The sequence below is a fragment of the Mugil cephalus genome, chromosome 10, assembly GCF_022458985.1.
Source record: "Mugil cephalus isolate CIBA_MC_2020 chromosome 10, CIBA_Mcephalus_1.1, whole genome shotgun sequence".
Lineage (NCBI taxonomy): Eukaryota > Metazoa > Chordata > Actinopteri > Mugiliformes > Mugilidae > Mugil > Mugil cephalus.
In genome coordinates, this window is record NC_061779.1 from 24,965,073 (window position 1) to 24,981,386 (window position 16,314).

Below are 16,314 nucleotides of genomic sequence, written 5' to 3' on the forward strand. Positions count from 1 at the left end.
AAAATAAGCAACCTGAGAAGATAGGAGGATAGGACACTTTGGCTTCAAAAATAAAACAAAAACCTGAAAAACGTTGAATACCCCTGATTTACATATCATATGCACATTTTGAACACAATGTTGAACATATTTTCAAGTCATTAAGTCCTTGGAAACAATAGACGAGTCCAGAACATATTCAAAAAATATCAAGAAGGATTTGACAAACTACACATCCAAATCAAATCTTGTATTGTATTGTTATATTCCTTATTGGTTAAAAACACACTGAACACACATCTGTCAATACTTGCACTTGGAATATTACACTACAGACAATGTTGTTGTGTCAACACGAACAACTTGAACAACAGTGTGGAAATTATGCAGTAGTTGGTGAAAGAGGGTGTTGAGTTGATGTAGACAAAGCAGAAAATGCTCCGAGATAAATCATGTAAACGCTGCTTGTTTAAGAGAGCCTTAACTGATGGCTGCTATTTAAACTACTGTACCTGCTCCAGGTGAAATGTGCCTCTGGGTTGGCATTGGCCACACATTCATAGGAGTCTTCAGAACGTTGAACAATCGTCACGTCCATGGGTGGGACTGGAACAGGAAAATTACCTTTTGAGCTGTGAAGTTGTGTTGGATATGTTAATACTGATATTTGTTCTCTGTATCAAACCCATCCCTTTGTGCACACACATCAAATGTGCACTTTTGGAGAAGACGGCAAACAAGGTGTCAATTTGCCAGGTTTTGTTGACTCATAGTTTGCCCATCAAGAAGAGAAGATGCTAAATACAAAAAGTAAAGCTATCAGCTAAGGAAGCACTTCTTCTCTTAGTCTAGATGTCGTCATTTTGTCCTGACCCATGCCATTTTTTCCACCTAGTCTAGAATAATCAGGTGGAGTAAACACAATGAGGAAAACAAACAAATCACACAGAGGAAAGAAATCCTCAAATATTAAGCAAAGGTAAAGCAATATTTGTAAGCACTGCCACATCTTGTTTTATTTGTGTAATCCTGGATGTAAAGTAAATTTAACTACTTAAAAAACATAGAAATCAATAAGAATTCGGTGTAAATATTTTTTTAACTCACAGTGAACTTGGATGGTCAAAGACAGGACTTGTTCTTCAGGCAGGCCTGTTGTTCTGATGACGCACTTAACCAGCTGGTTGTTGATTTCCAAACAGTATCAACAACCAAGGACTCCAAACAGTGAGCTGGTTGTGGTCGTTGTACCGTTGTCATGCTGGGTGGAGTTGGTCGTCACCCTCACTGCCAGGGTACCAGTGAGCCAGGTCACCTCTGAAGGAGGCTTGGAGCCGGCAGCCGTGCAGGTAGCAAGCGAAACTTCTCCAGTACCCAAAGTTAAATTATCACCCTTCAGGCTTGTGACTGGAGGCACTAGAATAGTCACCACACATGAGAAGAGTCAATCTAACGGCTAAAAGGTGAAAACAACACAACATTTTAACTGTAAAGTTTCATCATACCAAGCAGGTTCAGAGGTATCTCTGTCTTGTGTAGCTGCCTTCATCCTTCAATTCAACTTTGGACAGCTGTAGAGATCCATTTTTGTCAGAAAAATTCCCAATAAACTGAAACCGATGATCAGGTCCATTAACATATTGGGGTCCATCCAAGTGGATTGTGTAAAAGTTGTCATTTTCAGGTTTTTCTCTGGTTCTCCTCTGCCATGTAATCTGAGTCAGGGTCTCCGAGGTCTCAATGAGTCTGCAGGGTAAGATGGCGGTCCCTCCTTTCACCACTGTTGTGCTTCCACCAATCACCTGGAGGGCTGTAGAGGACAGGATATGTTATTAGTTTTTTTGCTATAATATCTTTATGACTGGTCCTTGTTCATGCATTGAGAAGCCATTTGAGAGATAACAAACGTGTGTCCCCAAGTCATAAGGCTCACACAACAAACAGCACCGTTAGTGGTTCTGAAACAGCGTTATTGATCAGCAGACCACCTGTTAAAATATTCTACTGCACCACAAAGAATCCATACTGAGCATGGAACTGAGATTGGATCTGAAATGAGGTGTGAACACAGGTACTTAATGTCAGCCACTTCCAAACAGGTTTCCTAGGTTGGATGTTAATGGATAATCTATTAACTGACAGTTTACAAAATGCCACAGTGAGAAACTGCTCATGCCTCATAACTTGCTCAAGTTGAGAAGCTGAAGTAGACTAATAATTGACATAGTGCTGATTTTTGGGAAAATAAATATGCAAGCGCATTCCTACATATTGCTATTAAAAGCACAGGGCGTATGCATTTGTGGTGTCAGCACAAAAAATCAAGTATTAGCAAGGCACTTAATTGAACTTTTAAATCATTCCACTGAGAAATGAAGGACATGTGACAGGAAAATGAGACTCACATTCTTCACTCTGTTGTGAAAACAATGTTACTAAACAGTGAGCAGTAATATCTAGACTTCTAAAGGCCTTGTGCGAATAGGAAGTTGGGTTGAATTATGATATTAATACACCATCCAATACTGCTACTGAGCCATTAGAACGTACTGTAGCCACACTAACTGGCTCAATACACAAATATGGAATAGTTAAAATTATTTAAATTTATTTTTTTTGGATTTTAAATAAACCTTTATTGCTAATTCTTCTATTTACAATTTATCCCATTTCTTTTTCACCAACAAAGTAAATAAAAACCAACAAAATGTTGTTATAGTTCAGGACCAGAGAGTGTCCTCTAACTGAACACAGGACGTCCTTCACCCCACATGTCCACAAACTCCTGCGTTCGTCCAGTCAGTCCGTAAAAGCTGAACTCTGAGTCGAGCTGCCAGCAGCCCGGTCACCATAGACACCACATCTTTTGACCCCTGACCCTGTTCCTCCTGGTCTTCCAGATGTCCCTGAAACAAAGTTAGTCAGGTGGGACAGACTTCTGTCTGGGACTAAAAGAAAAAAACAGACTAAACCCCTGAAACCACCTCTTTAGGAGCCTGAATAGAGCCTCTAATCTGGGACATTGGACAAAGAGATGGAGGACCGTCTCTGACTGGGAGCAGAAGGGACAGCCGTGCCCTGTGTTCGGACCAAGGTGCACCAGATACTTGTTTGTAGCTATGGCCCCATGTACAATCCTGTCCGTTTATTGACAGGAGGTTTGTACAGGGATCCCACGCCAAAAACCCCAGTCCACCTGGACACTTTCAGCCCTGCCAGGGTAAGTTCGACACCTTTACGTTAGGAAGTAGATGTCTTTCTTCCCCAGATTTTGAGACTCTGGGGTCTTCAGACTCAGCAGGTTGTCCTCCTCTGGCTGCTAGCAAACGCTCTGAGGCCTCCTGGCAGGGAGGCACAGACCTCCTCCACCAGCCTGAGCAGCACCCTGGTGGACCTGATGCAGAGCAGGTCTGCTAGATGAGGGATAGATGTCTTCATCAGGTGATCCAGCTTCACCAGCCCAGCCTCTCTCAGTCGGACTCCCAGGCTAGCAGAAGACAGGACCTGAGAGGTGACGGTACTATTCCCAAAGACCCACATCCCTGCTGTGGTCCCTGTCTTTCGCCTGTAGCAGCGACTGGTAGAACGATGTTAGTCCAGTTAAATCCACCGACTCAGGTTGGACTGGGAACAAATGTTTGTCATACCCGAGTCGTCTGCAGTGTAAGTGTCACAAGGCGAGATGTAATGTCCACAAGTCCAGACAACATCCACCCTCCTGCCCTGGCAGATACAGGACAGCAGCTCTAGTCCATGTGTGCCCAGACCACAAAAAAGTCCACGATCTCCTTCTGGACGTTGTCCAGGCCTCTTGGTTGCCACCAAGAGCTACAATTAGCTGGAGGCTAGGAAGAGCTACTATTAACTGGGAAGCTAAGATGATCTACTGCTAGCTGGGAGGCTAGATTTGTTTATTTAAGGTTAATTTTCTGACGTCATATAGGACAGGACCTTTAAAGATTTATATTTCTAAATAAAAGTTTTCTCATTCACTTCCATTTAGTCAATGCTTGGTTTGGCAGCATCTAGTGGACCACAGAAAAAGTGCATGTTGAGCTACGACGTCTCCTAATTTAATTTCAGAAAACTGGTCACCTTACCTAATAGCAGATTTAGGCCAACATAGCAAGGAAGCTAGGAAGAGCTACGGTTAGCTGGGAGGCAAGGAAGAGCTACCATTAGCTGGAAGGCTAGGAAGAGCTACCGTTAGCTGGGAGGCTAGGAAGAGCTACCGTTAGCTGGGAGGCTAGGAAGAGCCATCTTTAGTTTGGAGCCAAGAAAAAGCTACCATAAGCTGGAGGCAAGAAAGAGCTACAGTTAGCTGGGAGGCCAAGAAGCTAAGAAGAGTTACTACTAGCTGGGAGGCTAGGAAGAGCTTCTCTTAATTTGGAGACTAGAAAGAGCTACCATTAGCTGCAGGCTAAGAAGAGCTCCTATTAGCTGGGAGGCTAAGAAACTAAGAAGAGCTACTATTAGCTAGGAAGCTAGATAGAGCCACTGTTAAAAGAACAACATGTTACATTGGGGGAGTTGAATTCAAGAACACAAAGTTTAGATTATGGCTTCATGGAGAGAAACAATAGGCCAGTGACCGTGAGTTTAGGTGGAGAGAGTAATGATCACGGACTGAATGCAGCTCAGTCATGGTGCTTATTGATCTTATTGCACCTCACTGCACCCTATTACACATATTACTGCACATATTATTACAAGTTATTGCACAACTTACTGCAACTAAATGCATATTATTAAACCTTATTGCACCCTATTGCTCACATTACTGCACCTTATTACAACTCACTGCCCCTTACTGCACATCACTGCCCCTGACTGTTTCTTAGGGCACCTTATTGCACCTTACTTATTACAATGTATTGCACTTTATTGCACAGATTACTGCACGTACTACTACAACTTATTGCATCAAATTAAACTGTATTGTATTCCTACTGCGACCAATAATTGCACACCTTACTGGACATTACTGCACCTTGTTGCACCGATTTAGATGATTTATTAAATTACTATATCTTTCTCAGAATGTTTTTTTATCTGTTTTATTTTTTTCCTTTGCATTTTGTTCACTCAGATTTTTAATCTCTATATTCAGAACATGAAGGGATATTGACAATAAAGAAATCTTGAATGGGCTTTTATTAAGACAGTAGAATCAACCATCTTGAATCTTGAATCCTGACCTCACTGTCGTGGTCACATGCTTCTGTGTTGCCATGGTGATGATGTCACAGAGTCTCTGTGTTGCCATAGTGATCACGTCACTCCTTTGATGTTGTGATGATGTCACAAGATGTGATGGAATCTCCTAAGCCACACCCACAATTAGCAGAGATCAAAGGCACATTTCTTTTGAGATCAAAGGCAATCTGCCTTTGATCTCAGTGTCACCTGACAGAGACCTTAAATAGGAGCCGATTCATCAAAGAGTCATACGAGATTCATTAGAGATTCATTACAGATTCACTAGAGATTCACTAGAGATTCATCAGAGATTCATAAGAGATTCATCAGAGATTCATCAGAGAGAAGAGTTAGATAGTTAAATCGCTTGATCTTCGCTAAAAAAGCAACGCTATTCGGGCAACTTGAAACTTTCAAACCCGTCAACCTATACATCCAAGATTATGTATCGTAATACCACACCAACAACAGTTCCAATGAACAGTGGAAGCTATTCCCAGACAGAGGAAATCCCACAGATCACAATGGACACGGTTCGTCCACTGATCGAATCCTTTTTCAGGAGCATCACACCAGATCAGTGGGCATGTTTAAAATTAGGTAAACCAGACGATGTTACCAGTTCTATGCTGGCACAGCTGCTGTCAGACTTGATAGAGCTCATTTCTAAATCATTGCTGGAAAAAATCAAACAGAGGCATCTTATTTCTGAGGAAGCTGTCTTGACCAGTGTGGGCGACACACTTCCTCAGACCTTTGCTCAAGTCCTGGACATTAAAGAAGAGGTCCGCTCTGAGAGCTCAGAGGTGTTGACCAGCTTAATTGCTCAAGACGTAGCTGAGAGCGTCAACTCCATCCTCTCTGCTTGCAAGGACACTGAAGAGCGGGAAGTTCAACGACACGTCACTCCCAAAAGAAGAATTAGACGTATGGTTCGTTACATCAGCAAGATGTTGAAAGAATTTATTGAGATGATGACACACAAACCTCAAATAAATAAGAAGAAAAAGAAAACGTCACAAGTTCTGGAGTCTACAAAAACTAAAAGTGGCATTCAATCATTTGACACATACACCCATGAGACAGCCTCCATAGGAGACAAGGAGAGCTGTAAGACTAAAACAACAGAAACTGACACAGACAGAGAGGAGATCCAAGGAGAAGCAGTCCCAGACTGGTCTTCTCTCAAGGCTGAAGTAGATGAGGGTGAAGCTGCTCAGCCTGGAGATGAAGAGGTCCAGACTCCTAAATCCAGGACGTGCAAACTGTCCCTGAAGAGAATGGGGGGCATAATTCAAGGGTTCTTTGTGAAACCTTTATTCAGAAAGCCTCGTGCCGGAGTCACAGTGGCATCAACACAGTCACCAGATGTCCCACAGCTGAACTCTGTGAAGGTCATTGTGCCTGAGCAGCAGCTTCCAGATGTTGCTGCTGTGGTGCTGGTTGTACCTGAGCAGCAGTTTCAGACAGGCTCCGCTGTGAGGGTGGTTTGTACCTGAACATCACATACCAGACGACAGAACACCTCCAGAATGTGGACACCAGGAACCCTCCTCACTGGAGATCATAGTAGTGGAAGATGAAAACGCTGAGTCTGACGAAGAGACCAAGAGCTTCGCAGTGAGCCAGGCTTCAATTGTTTGCCCAGAGTCCAAGAAGAAACTGTCTTTGAAATTCAAGACTAAGGGCTTCTGTGCTAAAAGGATTTTCAAGGTGCGACCTGCTGTAGTCAGATCACCCTCTATGAAGTCATCAAAAGCTGCCTCTACAGATAGAGTTGCGTCTCAGCAGCAGGTCACTACTGTGGTGGTCACTGTTCCCGATGAGCAATTTTCAGAGGCCATGGCTGTGGTGGTCCTAGATCCTGAAGTCAAACCAGCCCAAGACTTTGAGCAGCTGGAAACCTCCTCTCTGGACAGAGTGGTTGAGGACAGCATTGCTCAGTCTGAGACTGAAAAAATTGAGGGTCTGAAAGCAACAGGTCCAAAGTCTAAGAAGAAATTGTCTCGGAAAGAAGTTGGAACCATATGTAGAGGCTTGTGTGTGAAACCACCTGCCCAACTCTCACCAGAGGCCACCACCGTGGAGATCCCTGCACCTCAACACCACTCACCGAAAGACAAACCAGAAGATGTGGAGTCTAGAAAAACTAAAAGTGACATTCAATTATTTGACACATACACCCAAGAGACAGCCTCCATAGGAGACAAGGAGAGCTGTAAGACTAAAACAACAGAAACTGACACAGACAGAGAGGAGATCCGAGGAGAAGCAGTCCCAGACTGGTCTTCTCTCAAGGCTGAAGCAGATGAGGATGAAGCTGCTCAGTCTGGAGATGAAGAGGTCCAGACTCCTAAATCCAGCACGTGCAAACTGTCCCTGAAGAGAATGGGGGGCATAATTCAAGGGTTCTTTGTGAAACCTTTATTCAGAAAGCCTCGTGCCGGAGTCACAGTGGCATCAACACAGTCACCAGACGTCCCACAGCTGAACTCTGTGAAGGTCATTGTGCCCGAGCAGCAGCTTCCAGATGTTGCTGCTGTGGTGCTGGTTGTACCTGAGCAGCAGTTTCAGGCAGGCTCTGCTGTGAGGGTGGTTGTACCTGAACATCACATACCAGACGACAGAACACCTCCAGAATGTGGACACCAGGAACCCTCCTCACTGGAGATCATAGTAGTGGAAGATGAAAACGCTGAGTCTGACGAAGAGACCAAGAGCTTCGCAGTGAGCCAGGCTTCAATTGTTTGCCCAGAGTCCAAGAAGAAACTGTCTTTGAAATTCAAGACTAAGGGCTTCTGTGCTAAAAGGATTTTCAAGGTGCGACCTGCTGTAGTCAGATCACCCTCTATGAAGTCATCAAAAGCTGCCTCTACAGATAGAGTTGCGTCTCAGCAGCAGGTCACTACTGTGGTGGTCACTGTTCCCGATGAGCAATTTTCAGAGGCCATGGCTGTGGTGCTCCTAGATCCTGAAGTCAAACCAGCCCAAGACTTTGAGCAGCTGGAAACCTCCTCTCTGGACAGAGTGGTTGAGGACAGCACTGCTCAGTCCGAGGCTGAAGAAGTTCAGGGTCTGAAAGCCACAGATCCAAAGTCCAAAAAGAAGTTGACTCATAAAGGAACCATATGTAGAGGCTTGTGTGTGAAACCACCTGCCCAGCTCTCACCAGAGGCCACCACCGTGGAGATCCCTGCACCTCAATACCAGTCACCAAAAGACAAACCAGCCCAAGACTTTGAGCAGCTGGAGACCTCCTCTCTGGACAGAGTAGTTGAGGACAGCATTGCTCATAACGTCCCACAGATCACTGTGGACATGGTTCGTCCACTGATCGAATCCTTTTTCAACGGCATCACACCAGACCAGTGGGCATGTTTGAGATTAGGTAAACCAGACTATGTTACCAGTTCTATGCTGGCAAAGCTCCTCAGAGACTTGATCATGCTAATTTCCAAATTCATCCTGGAGAAAATCAATCAAAGGCGTCATATTTCTGAGGAAGCTGTCTTGATCAGCGTGGGCGACACACTTCCTCAAACCTTTGCTCAAGTCCTGGACATTAAAGAAGAGGTCCGCTCTGAGAACTCAGAGGTGTTGACCAGCTTAATTGCCCGAGACGTAGCTGAGAGCGTCAACTCCATCCTCTCTGCTGGCGAGGACACTGAAGAGCAGGAAGTACAACGACACGTCACTCCCAAAAGAAGAATCAGACGTATGGTTCGCTACATCAGCAAGATGTTGGAAGAATTTATTGGGATGATGACACACAAATCTCGAACAAATAAGAAGAAAAAGAAGAAAAGTGTGGCCACCCCCCTGGAAGATGAAGACACTGACAAAAAGTCAGAAGATCTGGAATCTACACAAACTGAAAGTGGCATTCAATCATTTGACGCATACGCCCAGGAGACAGCCTCCATAGGAGACAAGGAGAGCTGCAAGAACAAAACACCAGAAACTGACACAGACAGAGAGGAGATCCAAGGAGAAGCAGTCCGAGACTGGTCTTCTCTCAAGGCTGAAGCAGATGAGGATGAAGCTGCTCAGTCTGGAGATGAAGAGGTCCAGACTCCTAAATCCAGGACGTGCAAACTGTCCCTGAAGAGAATGGGGGGCATAATTCAAGGGTTCTTTGTGAAACCTTTATTCAGAAAGCCTCGTGCCGGAGTCACAGTGGCATCAACACAGTCACCAGACGTCCCACAGCTGAACTCTGTGAAGGTCATTGTGCCTGAGCAGCAGCTTCCAGATGTTGCTGCTGTGGTGCTGGTTGTACCTGAGCAGCAGTTTCAGACAGGCTCTGCTGTGAGGGTGGTTGTACCTGAACATCACATACCAGACGACAGAACACCTCCAGAATGTGGACACCAGGAACCCTCTTCACTGGAGATCATAGTAGTGGAAGATGAAAACGCTGAGTCTGACGAAGAGACCAAGAGCTTCGCAGTGAGCCAGGCTTCAATTGTTTGCCCAGAGTCCAAGAAGAAACTGTCTTTGAAATTCAAGACTAAGGGCTTCTGTGCTAAAAGGATTTTCAAGGTGCGACCTGCTGTAGTTAGATCACCCTCTATGAAGTCATCAAAAGCTGCCTCTACAGATAGAGTTGCGTCTCAGCAGCAGGTCACTACTGTGGTGGTCACTGTTCCCGATGAGCAATTTTCAGAGGCCATGGCTGTGGTGCTCCTAGATCCTGAAGTCAAACCAGCCCAAGACTTTGAGCAGCTGGAAACCTACTCTCTGGACAGAGTAGTTAAGGGCAGCATTGCTCAGTCCATGGTTGAAGAAGTTCAGGATCTGGAGACACATGTTCCAGCCAATCATCCAAGAAAGAGATGGTCTCTGAAAAGAGTGGGTACCGCATTTAGAGGCTTGTTTGTGAAACCACGTGCTGGAGAGGCATCAACGCAATCACCAGACGTTACCTCTGCTCGCCTCTCACCAGAGACCCCCACCATGGAAGTGACCAAACGTCACCAGTCACCGAAAGAGAAACGAGCCCAAGACTTAGAGCAGATGAAACCCTCCTCTCTGCAAGTTTCAATAGCTGAGGGCGACACAGTTCAGTCTGAGGGCGAAAAAGTCCAGGATCTGAAGGAGACACCTACACCAGCTACAACTCCAAGGAAGAGATGGTCTCTGAAAAAACTGGGTAGCGCGTTTAGAAGCTTGTTTGTGAGACCATGTGCTGGAGAGGCATCAGCCACAGTAACCTCTTCAGACGTTACCCCTGCCCGCCTCTCACCAGAGACCCCCACCATGGAAGTCACTGAACGTCACCAATCACCAAAAGAGACACCAGGCCCAGACTTTAGGCAGAAGGAGCCCTCCTCTCTGGAGTTCACAGTAGATGAGGATGACACTGTTCAGTCTGAGCCAAAATTTAACGAGTCCTCAACAGACGAGCAAGAAAGGTGCAAAACGTGTGTCAGCACTTTTGTTGAGTGCCTGGTTTTAAGGGCCTTTGCAAAAGCAAAAATACCATACGATTTCGACCAGTTTGAGGCCATCCGTTGCAGACTGTACATGAAAATCTGGGCTGAATTCCAGCGTGAGAATATTAACATCCCCACGAAAAGGTTCATGAAGCTCGACAAGGCCGTTTGGGAGGACCTGCTCAAAAGGTGGAAGTCTGCAGACGCTATTGTGTTTTTCATGGATCTAGAGCGACCAGTAATTGACCAAGTGATCGTGGCTTCTTTCAAAGAACATCTAATGAAGCCTAAACACAAAACCAGCTGGAACTTCTTCTGATTTCCCACTTCCCAGATCAGACACACGAGGAGACCTTCTGTTCTAGTGGTTTGTGCAAAACACAGATCAGTGGAGCAGGAGTTCCCTACAGTATTCATTTATTCCATTTATTTCTATTTAACTTCCTTTTATTCCATTTATTTCTATTTAACTTCCTTTTATTCCATTTATTTCTATTTAACTTCCTTTTATTCCACTTTATTGTCTTCTATCCAGTTTTATGTCATTTAATTCCATTGTATTCCATTTTAATCTATGTCATTGAAAAAAAAAAATAAAGCATCAGAAAATAACATTTGAGTTATTCAATATCTCTTCTTTTTGTGTCAAACCTTTCAAACTTTTTTTCTGGTAGAAAAGACTGTTTTTGGAGTTCAGTTGTCGTTTGTAAATGAAGTTTTGGGCTTTGTAGGTTTGGTTTCTCCTCTAAATATTGGTCATCAGATGAGATAACTAGTTGTATGTCTATATTCACTAAACAGCATCAGCTAGCTCCCAGGTTAAGTTCAGAATTCACTAGAGGAAGGAAAGAAGGAAGTAAGGAAGGACGGATGGACGGAAGAAAGGAAGGAAGGAAGGATAGAGAGAGGGAAGGAAGGAAGGAAGCAAAGACAGAAGGAAGGAAGGGATGAATCACCTGTAAAGCCCTGTGTTGTTTCCTGTGAGTGGTCACCTGTAGTTCCTGAGCAGGATGTCCAGGGCGGCCAACGTGCAGAGCTTCAGGGCTCTCTGGTTCTTGCGGAGGAAGGAGGCGAGGATGGGAACGGCGTCGGGGAGAATCGGCCACAGGTCGATTTTCAACGGGGAGCCGGCGATTAGCGTCAGAGCTGCAGACACAGACACAGGAAAAGAGATTGTATGACGACCACAGAGCAAAAACACACATTAAACATTCAGGGCATATGACCACAACACAACACAACCTGATTCAATGCTTCAATGATCCTGTCACACAAGAACATCATTAAAGGTCTCTGATAGAAAACTAATGTCAGTTCACGTTTGGAACATTTTAAAAAACTTTGAGTTAGAAGCTCTCTCTGTAAAGGCCAGTCAGATCTCCGTGAGAATGAAACCTGGGGTAGGCTACAGTAAGTTTGCCTGAAGCTAACGAAGTGGCTAACGTTATCTTTCTCAGGATAATAGGAGGCTAGCTCTAGTTGAATTAGATTAACATACCATTACAAATGTGGGTGCTAATGGAATAAGTTAAGAAATATGCTAGCCCACTCTTGTTTAAGCTAAGCTAAGAAGCTAGCACTATCTAGTTTTGGCTAATGTTGCAACTACTGCTTCATTTACAGGCTGACAGTTTGTCATTTGAGCTCATATATTGTTTCTTAGCTAATAATCTATTGTAGGTTAATATACAAGGGGCTAATGCTGCAGTGTTTGGCTAACTTTATCTGGTATATGCCACCATACAATTGTCTGAAGCTAACAAAGGGTAACGTTATCTTACTCAGGATGATAGGAGGCTAGCGCTACCTAATTTAGGTTAACGTATCATTGTAAATGTGGGAGCTAGTGAAATAAGCTAGCCAAATCTTGCTAACAAAAAGTTAGAGCGATATAGTTTAGGCTAATGTAGCACCTACTGCTACATTTACATGCTAATACTACGTGATTTAAGCTAAATCTAAATTTTTTTAAATCATATTATCTTGCTACATTCAAGGGGCTAGCGCTACCAGGTTTAGGCTTACTTTATCTGGGGTAGGTTACCAAGTTTGCCTGAAGCTAACAAAATTGCTAACGTTATCTTTCTCAGGATAATACAAGGCTAGCTCTATCAAATTTAGGTTAATGCATCATTGCAAATGTATGCAAATGAAATAAGCTAACTCAGTCTTGCTTATGCTGACAAGCTAGTACAATCTAGTTTTGGCTAATGTAGCAGCTACCGCTACCATGTGATTTAAGCTAAATCATATTATCCTGCTTATCTAATAATCTCTTCTGGGTTCACATACCAGGGGCTAATGCCATGTGGTTTAGGTTAATGACGAGGCTAATGAAGCTATCCCGCAGCGTTACCTGGCTCTGCAGCATCGTTAGCGGCGTCTCCCCCTGCTCCATGGCGTCTGATCATCACCAGCTCTGACCAGTCGGTTTCAGCAGTGACAGTAGCGGGAAACATCTAGCCTCACGTTCTCTCCGTCTGCCCTGAAAACACACAGGTATGATTAACTGCCTCCGTTCCACTCTACGCTTCATAAATAAGTATTTTAGGCTAGGGTTTGGGATGAGGTAAAAAGACTCCAGTACCATTATCGCATTATTATACTTCCATTACAATCACAAACTTGTATTTTAAGGCCTAAATGTTTGGAGCCAGGTCACTAAAAAAGACTCAGAGTTAGATAGAGAGAAAAGAAGAGCAGGAGAAACAGTTCAGACCGGAGATACCTTGAAGCGACAGACGAATGCAGGAGAGACCGAGCGATAAAACTCGGGCAGCATCTCGTGATGAGTCGAAAAAACGGCGTCCAAACACTTGGCCGCCACCTTCCGAACCTTCCAGCTCATGTCGTCATCGTCGCTGTACTCGTCGTCGCTGCCTGGACGGACGGAAACATTCACCCTCATTAATCCATTAATCCAGCCTGCGGGGTTTAATTTCTGACCAAAAATTAAAAAAAAACTTTCTCTGTACCTTGGTAGTCGTCGTTCTGCTCACCATCCATGGCATTGTCGTCCTCGTCTTCATCGTCAAAGTTGTAGTTGGGGTCGTAGGTCAGGTAGCGCAGGCGGATGGAGATGACTGTGGGGACGTGGGGGTAAACTTCTTTAGGACACCTGCAACCAAGCATGAACCAATAAAACGCTGCCTCTTATTTCATTTTATTTTGTTGTTTTTTTTTTTCTTGTGTTTAAATGGCCGTGTGTCGTACCTCCTGACCAAGGACTCAAAGGCCTGGATGCAGTACTCGTCGTCGTCCACGTTGCAGAACTTGACGACCAGAGGGATGATCTTCTCCAGATACTCACCTGACCAGAGGAGACGAGACAACAACACGTCCTGAGTCCAGAATAGAATCAGACCCTTCTCACTACTTTTGGTTTTTCCTTCTACACCTTCCATCCCCCGTTCCTTCCTTCCTCTATCCTTCCAACCCTCTTCCCTTATATCTATCCATCATCTTTCATCCTTTGATTTAAGGCAATAAAATGCCTTAAAAGTTGGGCTGGACAATTGATCAAATTTTGATCGCGATTTCGATTTTGACTTCTCACGATCATAAAAACACTGTAATCGAAGAAAAACGATATATGTGCCGCGCGGCGTGTATGCAAGTTCCTGCGCTGTCAAAGCACCCTGAACACACCTCTGTCACATGCAGCTGCAGCAGCGTGTGACGTGAGTGGATCAATTGTGGAACGAGTGATTGGCGACATGGCAGAAAGCAGCCTGAGCCTTTAGTCAAAAGAAAGGTAGGACAACTTCGGCCATTTGGAGACATTTTGGATTCAAACTGTCGGACGTGGAGCAGAAGGTCGCGTCGTCATGTCTGCGTCCCAAAGCAACACAACAAATTTATATAAGCATTTAAAGTTCTGCCATAAAGTGGTCTATGACAAAGTACTGAAGGAGCAAAAGACCCTAAAAATCGCGTCAACTTCAGCAACACAGTCCTCCATCAAGGACACTCTTTACAATGACACTCTACATCCCACCGGCTCCCGGAGACAGCGAGATACCGGAGGCTGTGACATTTGTGCTATAAAAAGGTATATTTAAAGTTGAGTTTTGATGGTTCAATAAATACTTTTTTTTTTTTAAATAAATGAATAATCGTGTTTATTATTTTAATTGTCCAGCCCTACTTGAAAGTCTTGATTTTTAAGAAATTCAACAAAGTAATTCTGATTGGCTGAAGGTTAGGGCCCTCTGATTGGTTGTCGGTGGACCAATGAGAAGCTACATCAGAGTTTATTTTCCGTCCTCACCGATCCTGTGTCCAGCCTGCCTGCTGATGGCCGCCGTGCACTGGATGTAGGTCCTGGTGGTCGACATGTTGTTGTTCCTCCCCAGCTCCGTCAGGAGGTGCTCGATCAGATCGATGAAGACCAGGTTACCGCAGGACATCACCAGGTGTCCCAGAGCCATGATGGTCCTCTGGAACAAATCCACAGATGTTTATTCATCCCAATGAACAACGGCTTTTAAAAGAATCGTGCGATGGGGGAGGAGGAGGACGAACTTTTCTGACCGCCAGCCTGGGGGAGGTGAGCTGAGGGAGGAGGCAGCTGAGGATGGAGGGGTGGAAGTTCACCAAAAGGCCGCCCTGTCTGGAAGAAGAGTTCATTGCATGTTCATTTAAAGAGGATAACAAGCATTTCATCTCTGGCTTGTTTATGTTTCAGCTTCTTTTGAGGCGGATGACGTCCACGTGGTGTGAGCCGGGGTCACGTTCAGCCCAGTCTGGTCTCCAGAGGCCGTATGTTTAACACTCCTACAGATTCTTACAGGTTAACATGTGTGTCAGTGTCTCTGTCTTACCTGCACAGCATGTCGGCCATGATGTCCAACACCTCCAGCTGGACAGAAACATCTTCCTGTTTGGTGATGGCGCTCGTCAGCCGACCCGTGATTTTCTTACAAACGCTAGCAGCTAAAGCAGAGCCTGAGACAAGGGGACAGATCAGCTGAGACGTCTCCGAGGACTTAAACTACAGTCTTATTTTACTGGACTAGTTTAACGTCCAGGTATTAGCATCTACATCTGAGTTTCATGTGGTTCATTCACACGGGATAAACAAACTAAATGTGTTTTACTCTTATTTACTATCAACAGTTGTGGCTCTGCTACTTTCCCCCTCACTCCACTGCATATCAGTTTTAATTACATATGTTTTAATTATCACAACGGATGATAAAAAAATATATATTTCTGAGTCTACTGATCCTTGGGAAGAAATGGAATGTATGTGTACAGCAACCCGTGTAGTTTTTAAAGTCCTTTACAAATAAAGATTGATTAATTTATCCCATGTTGAGAATGATGAGAAACAATAATGAATTAAACAGGAATTTTAATTTTATATAAAAAAAATACACAAAACTAACAACACTCTGAGAAATATATATATATATAAATAGAGAGAGAGAAAATAGAAATATAAACATTAAAAATGCTAAAATTGGTAAACACTTAACTAACTGAACCTTATTTCTGGTAACACAGAGGTCCTGAGATAAAACTAATCCAGTGATCATCAGCATCTCTCATATTTGATGAAGGATGTTTAATAAATCAAAGTCTGGACAGATTTACTTTATATTAGCGATTATAATTTGCAAACTAAAGTTGCCACAAAGTGTAAATTATAAATGTATATAAATTAGAAAACGGGTAGATATAAAACACTGTTCAAATG

At 43.9% G+C, this 16,314-nt stretch overlaps 2 protein-coding genes across 2 annotated transcripts; both read right to left on the bottom strand.

Moving 5' to 3' along the window:
- Nucleotides 1–438: 438 nt before the first annotated feature.
- Nucleotides 439–13,072, bottom strand: LOC125014646 (nectin-1-like). The gene is given in 7 exon segments (XM_047595894.1): nt 439–585; nt 1,087–1,395; nt 1,485–1,517; nt 1,520–1,789; nt 11,606–11,649; nt 11,735–11,759; nt 12,970–13,072. Coding segments are annotated over 7 exon segments (921 nt in total). The 3' UTR covers nt 439–448.
- Nucleotides 13,073–13,326: 254 nt separating this feature from the next.
- On the bottom strand, nt 13,327–15,740 carry LOC125014647 (cullin-associated NEDD8-dissociated protein 1-like). The gene is made up of 6 exons (XM_047595895.1): nt 15,437–15,740; nt 15,138–15,225; nt 14,884–15,052; nt 13,827–13,923; nt 13,589–13,731; nt 13,327–13,493 (listed from the first exon to the last, which is right to left on the bottom strand). Exons 1-6 carry the CDS (start codon nt 15,454–15,456, stop codon nt 13,327–13,329), a joined length of 684 nt encoding a protein of 227 aa, XP_047451851.1. The 5' UTR covers nt 15,457–15,740.
- Nucleotides 15,741–16,314: the final 574 nt, after the last annotated feature.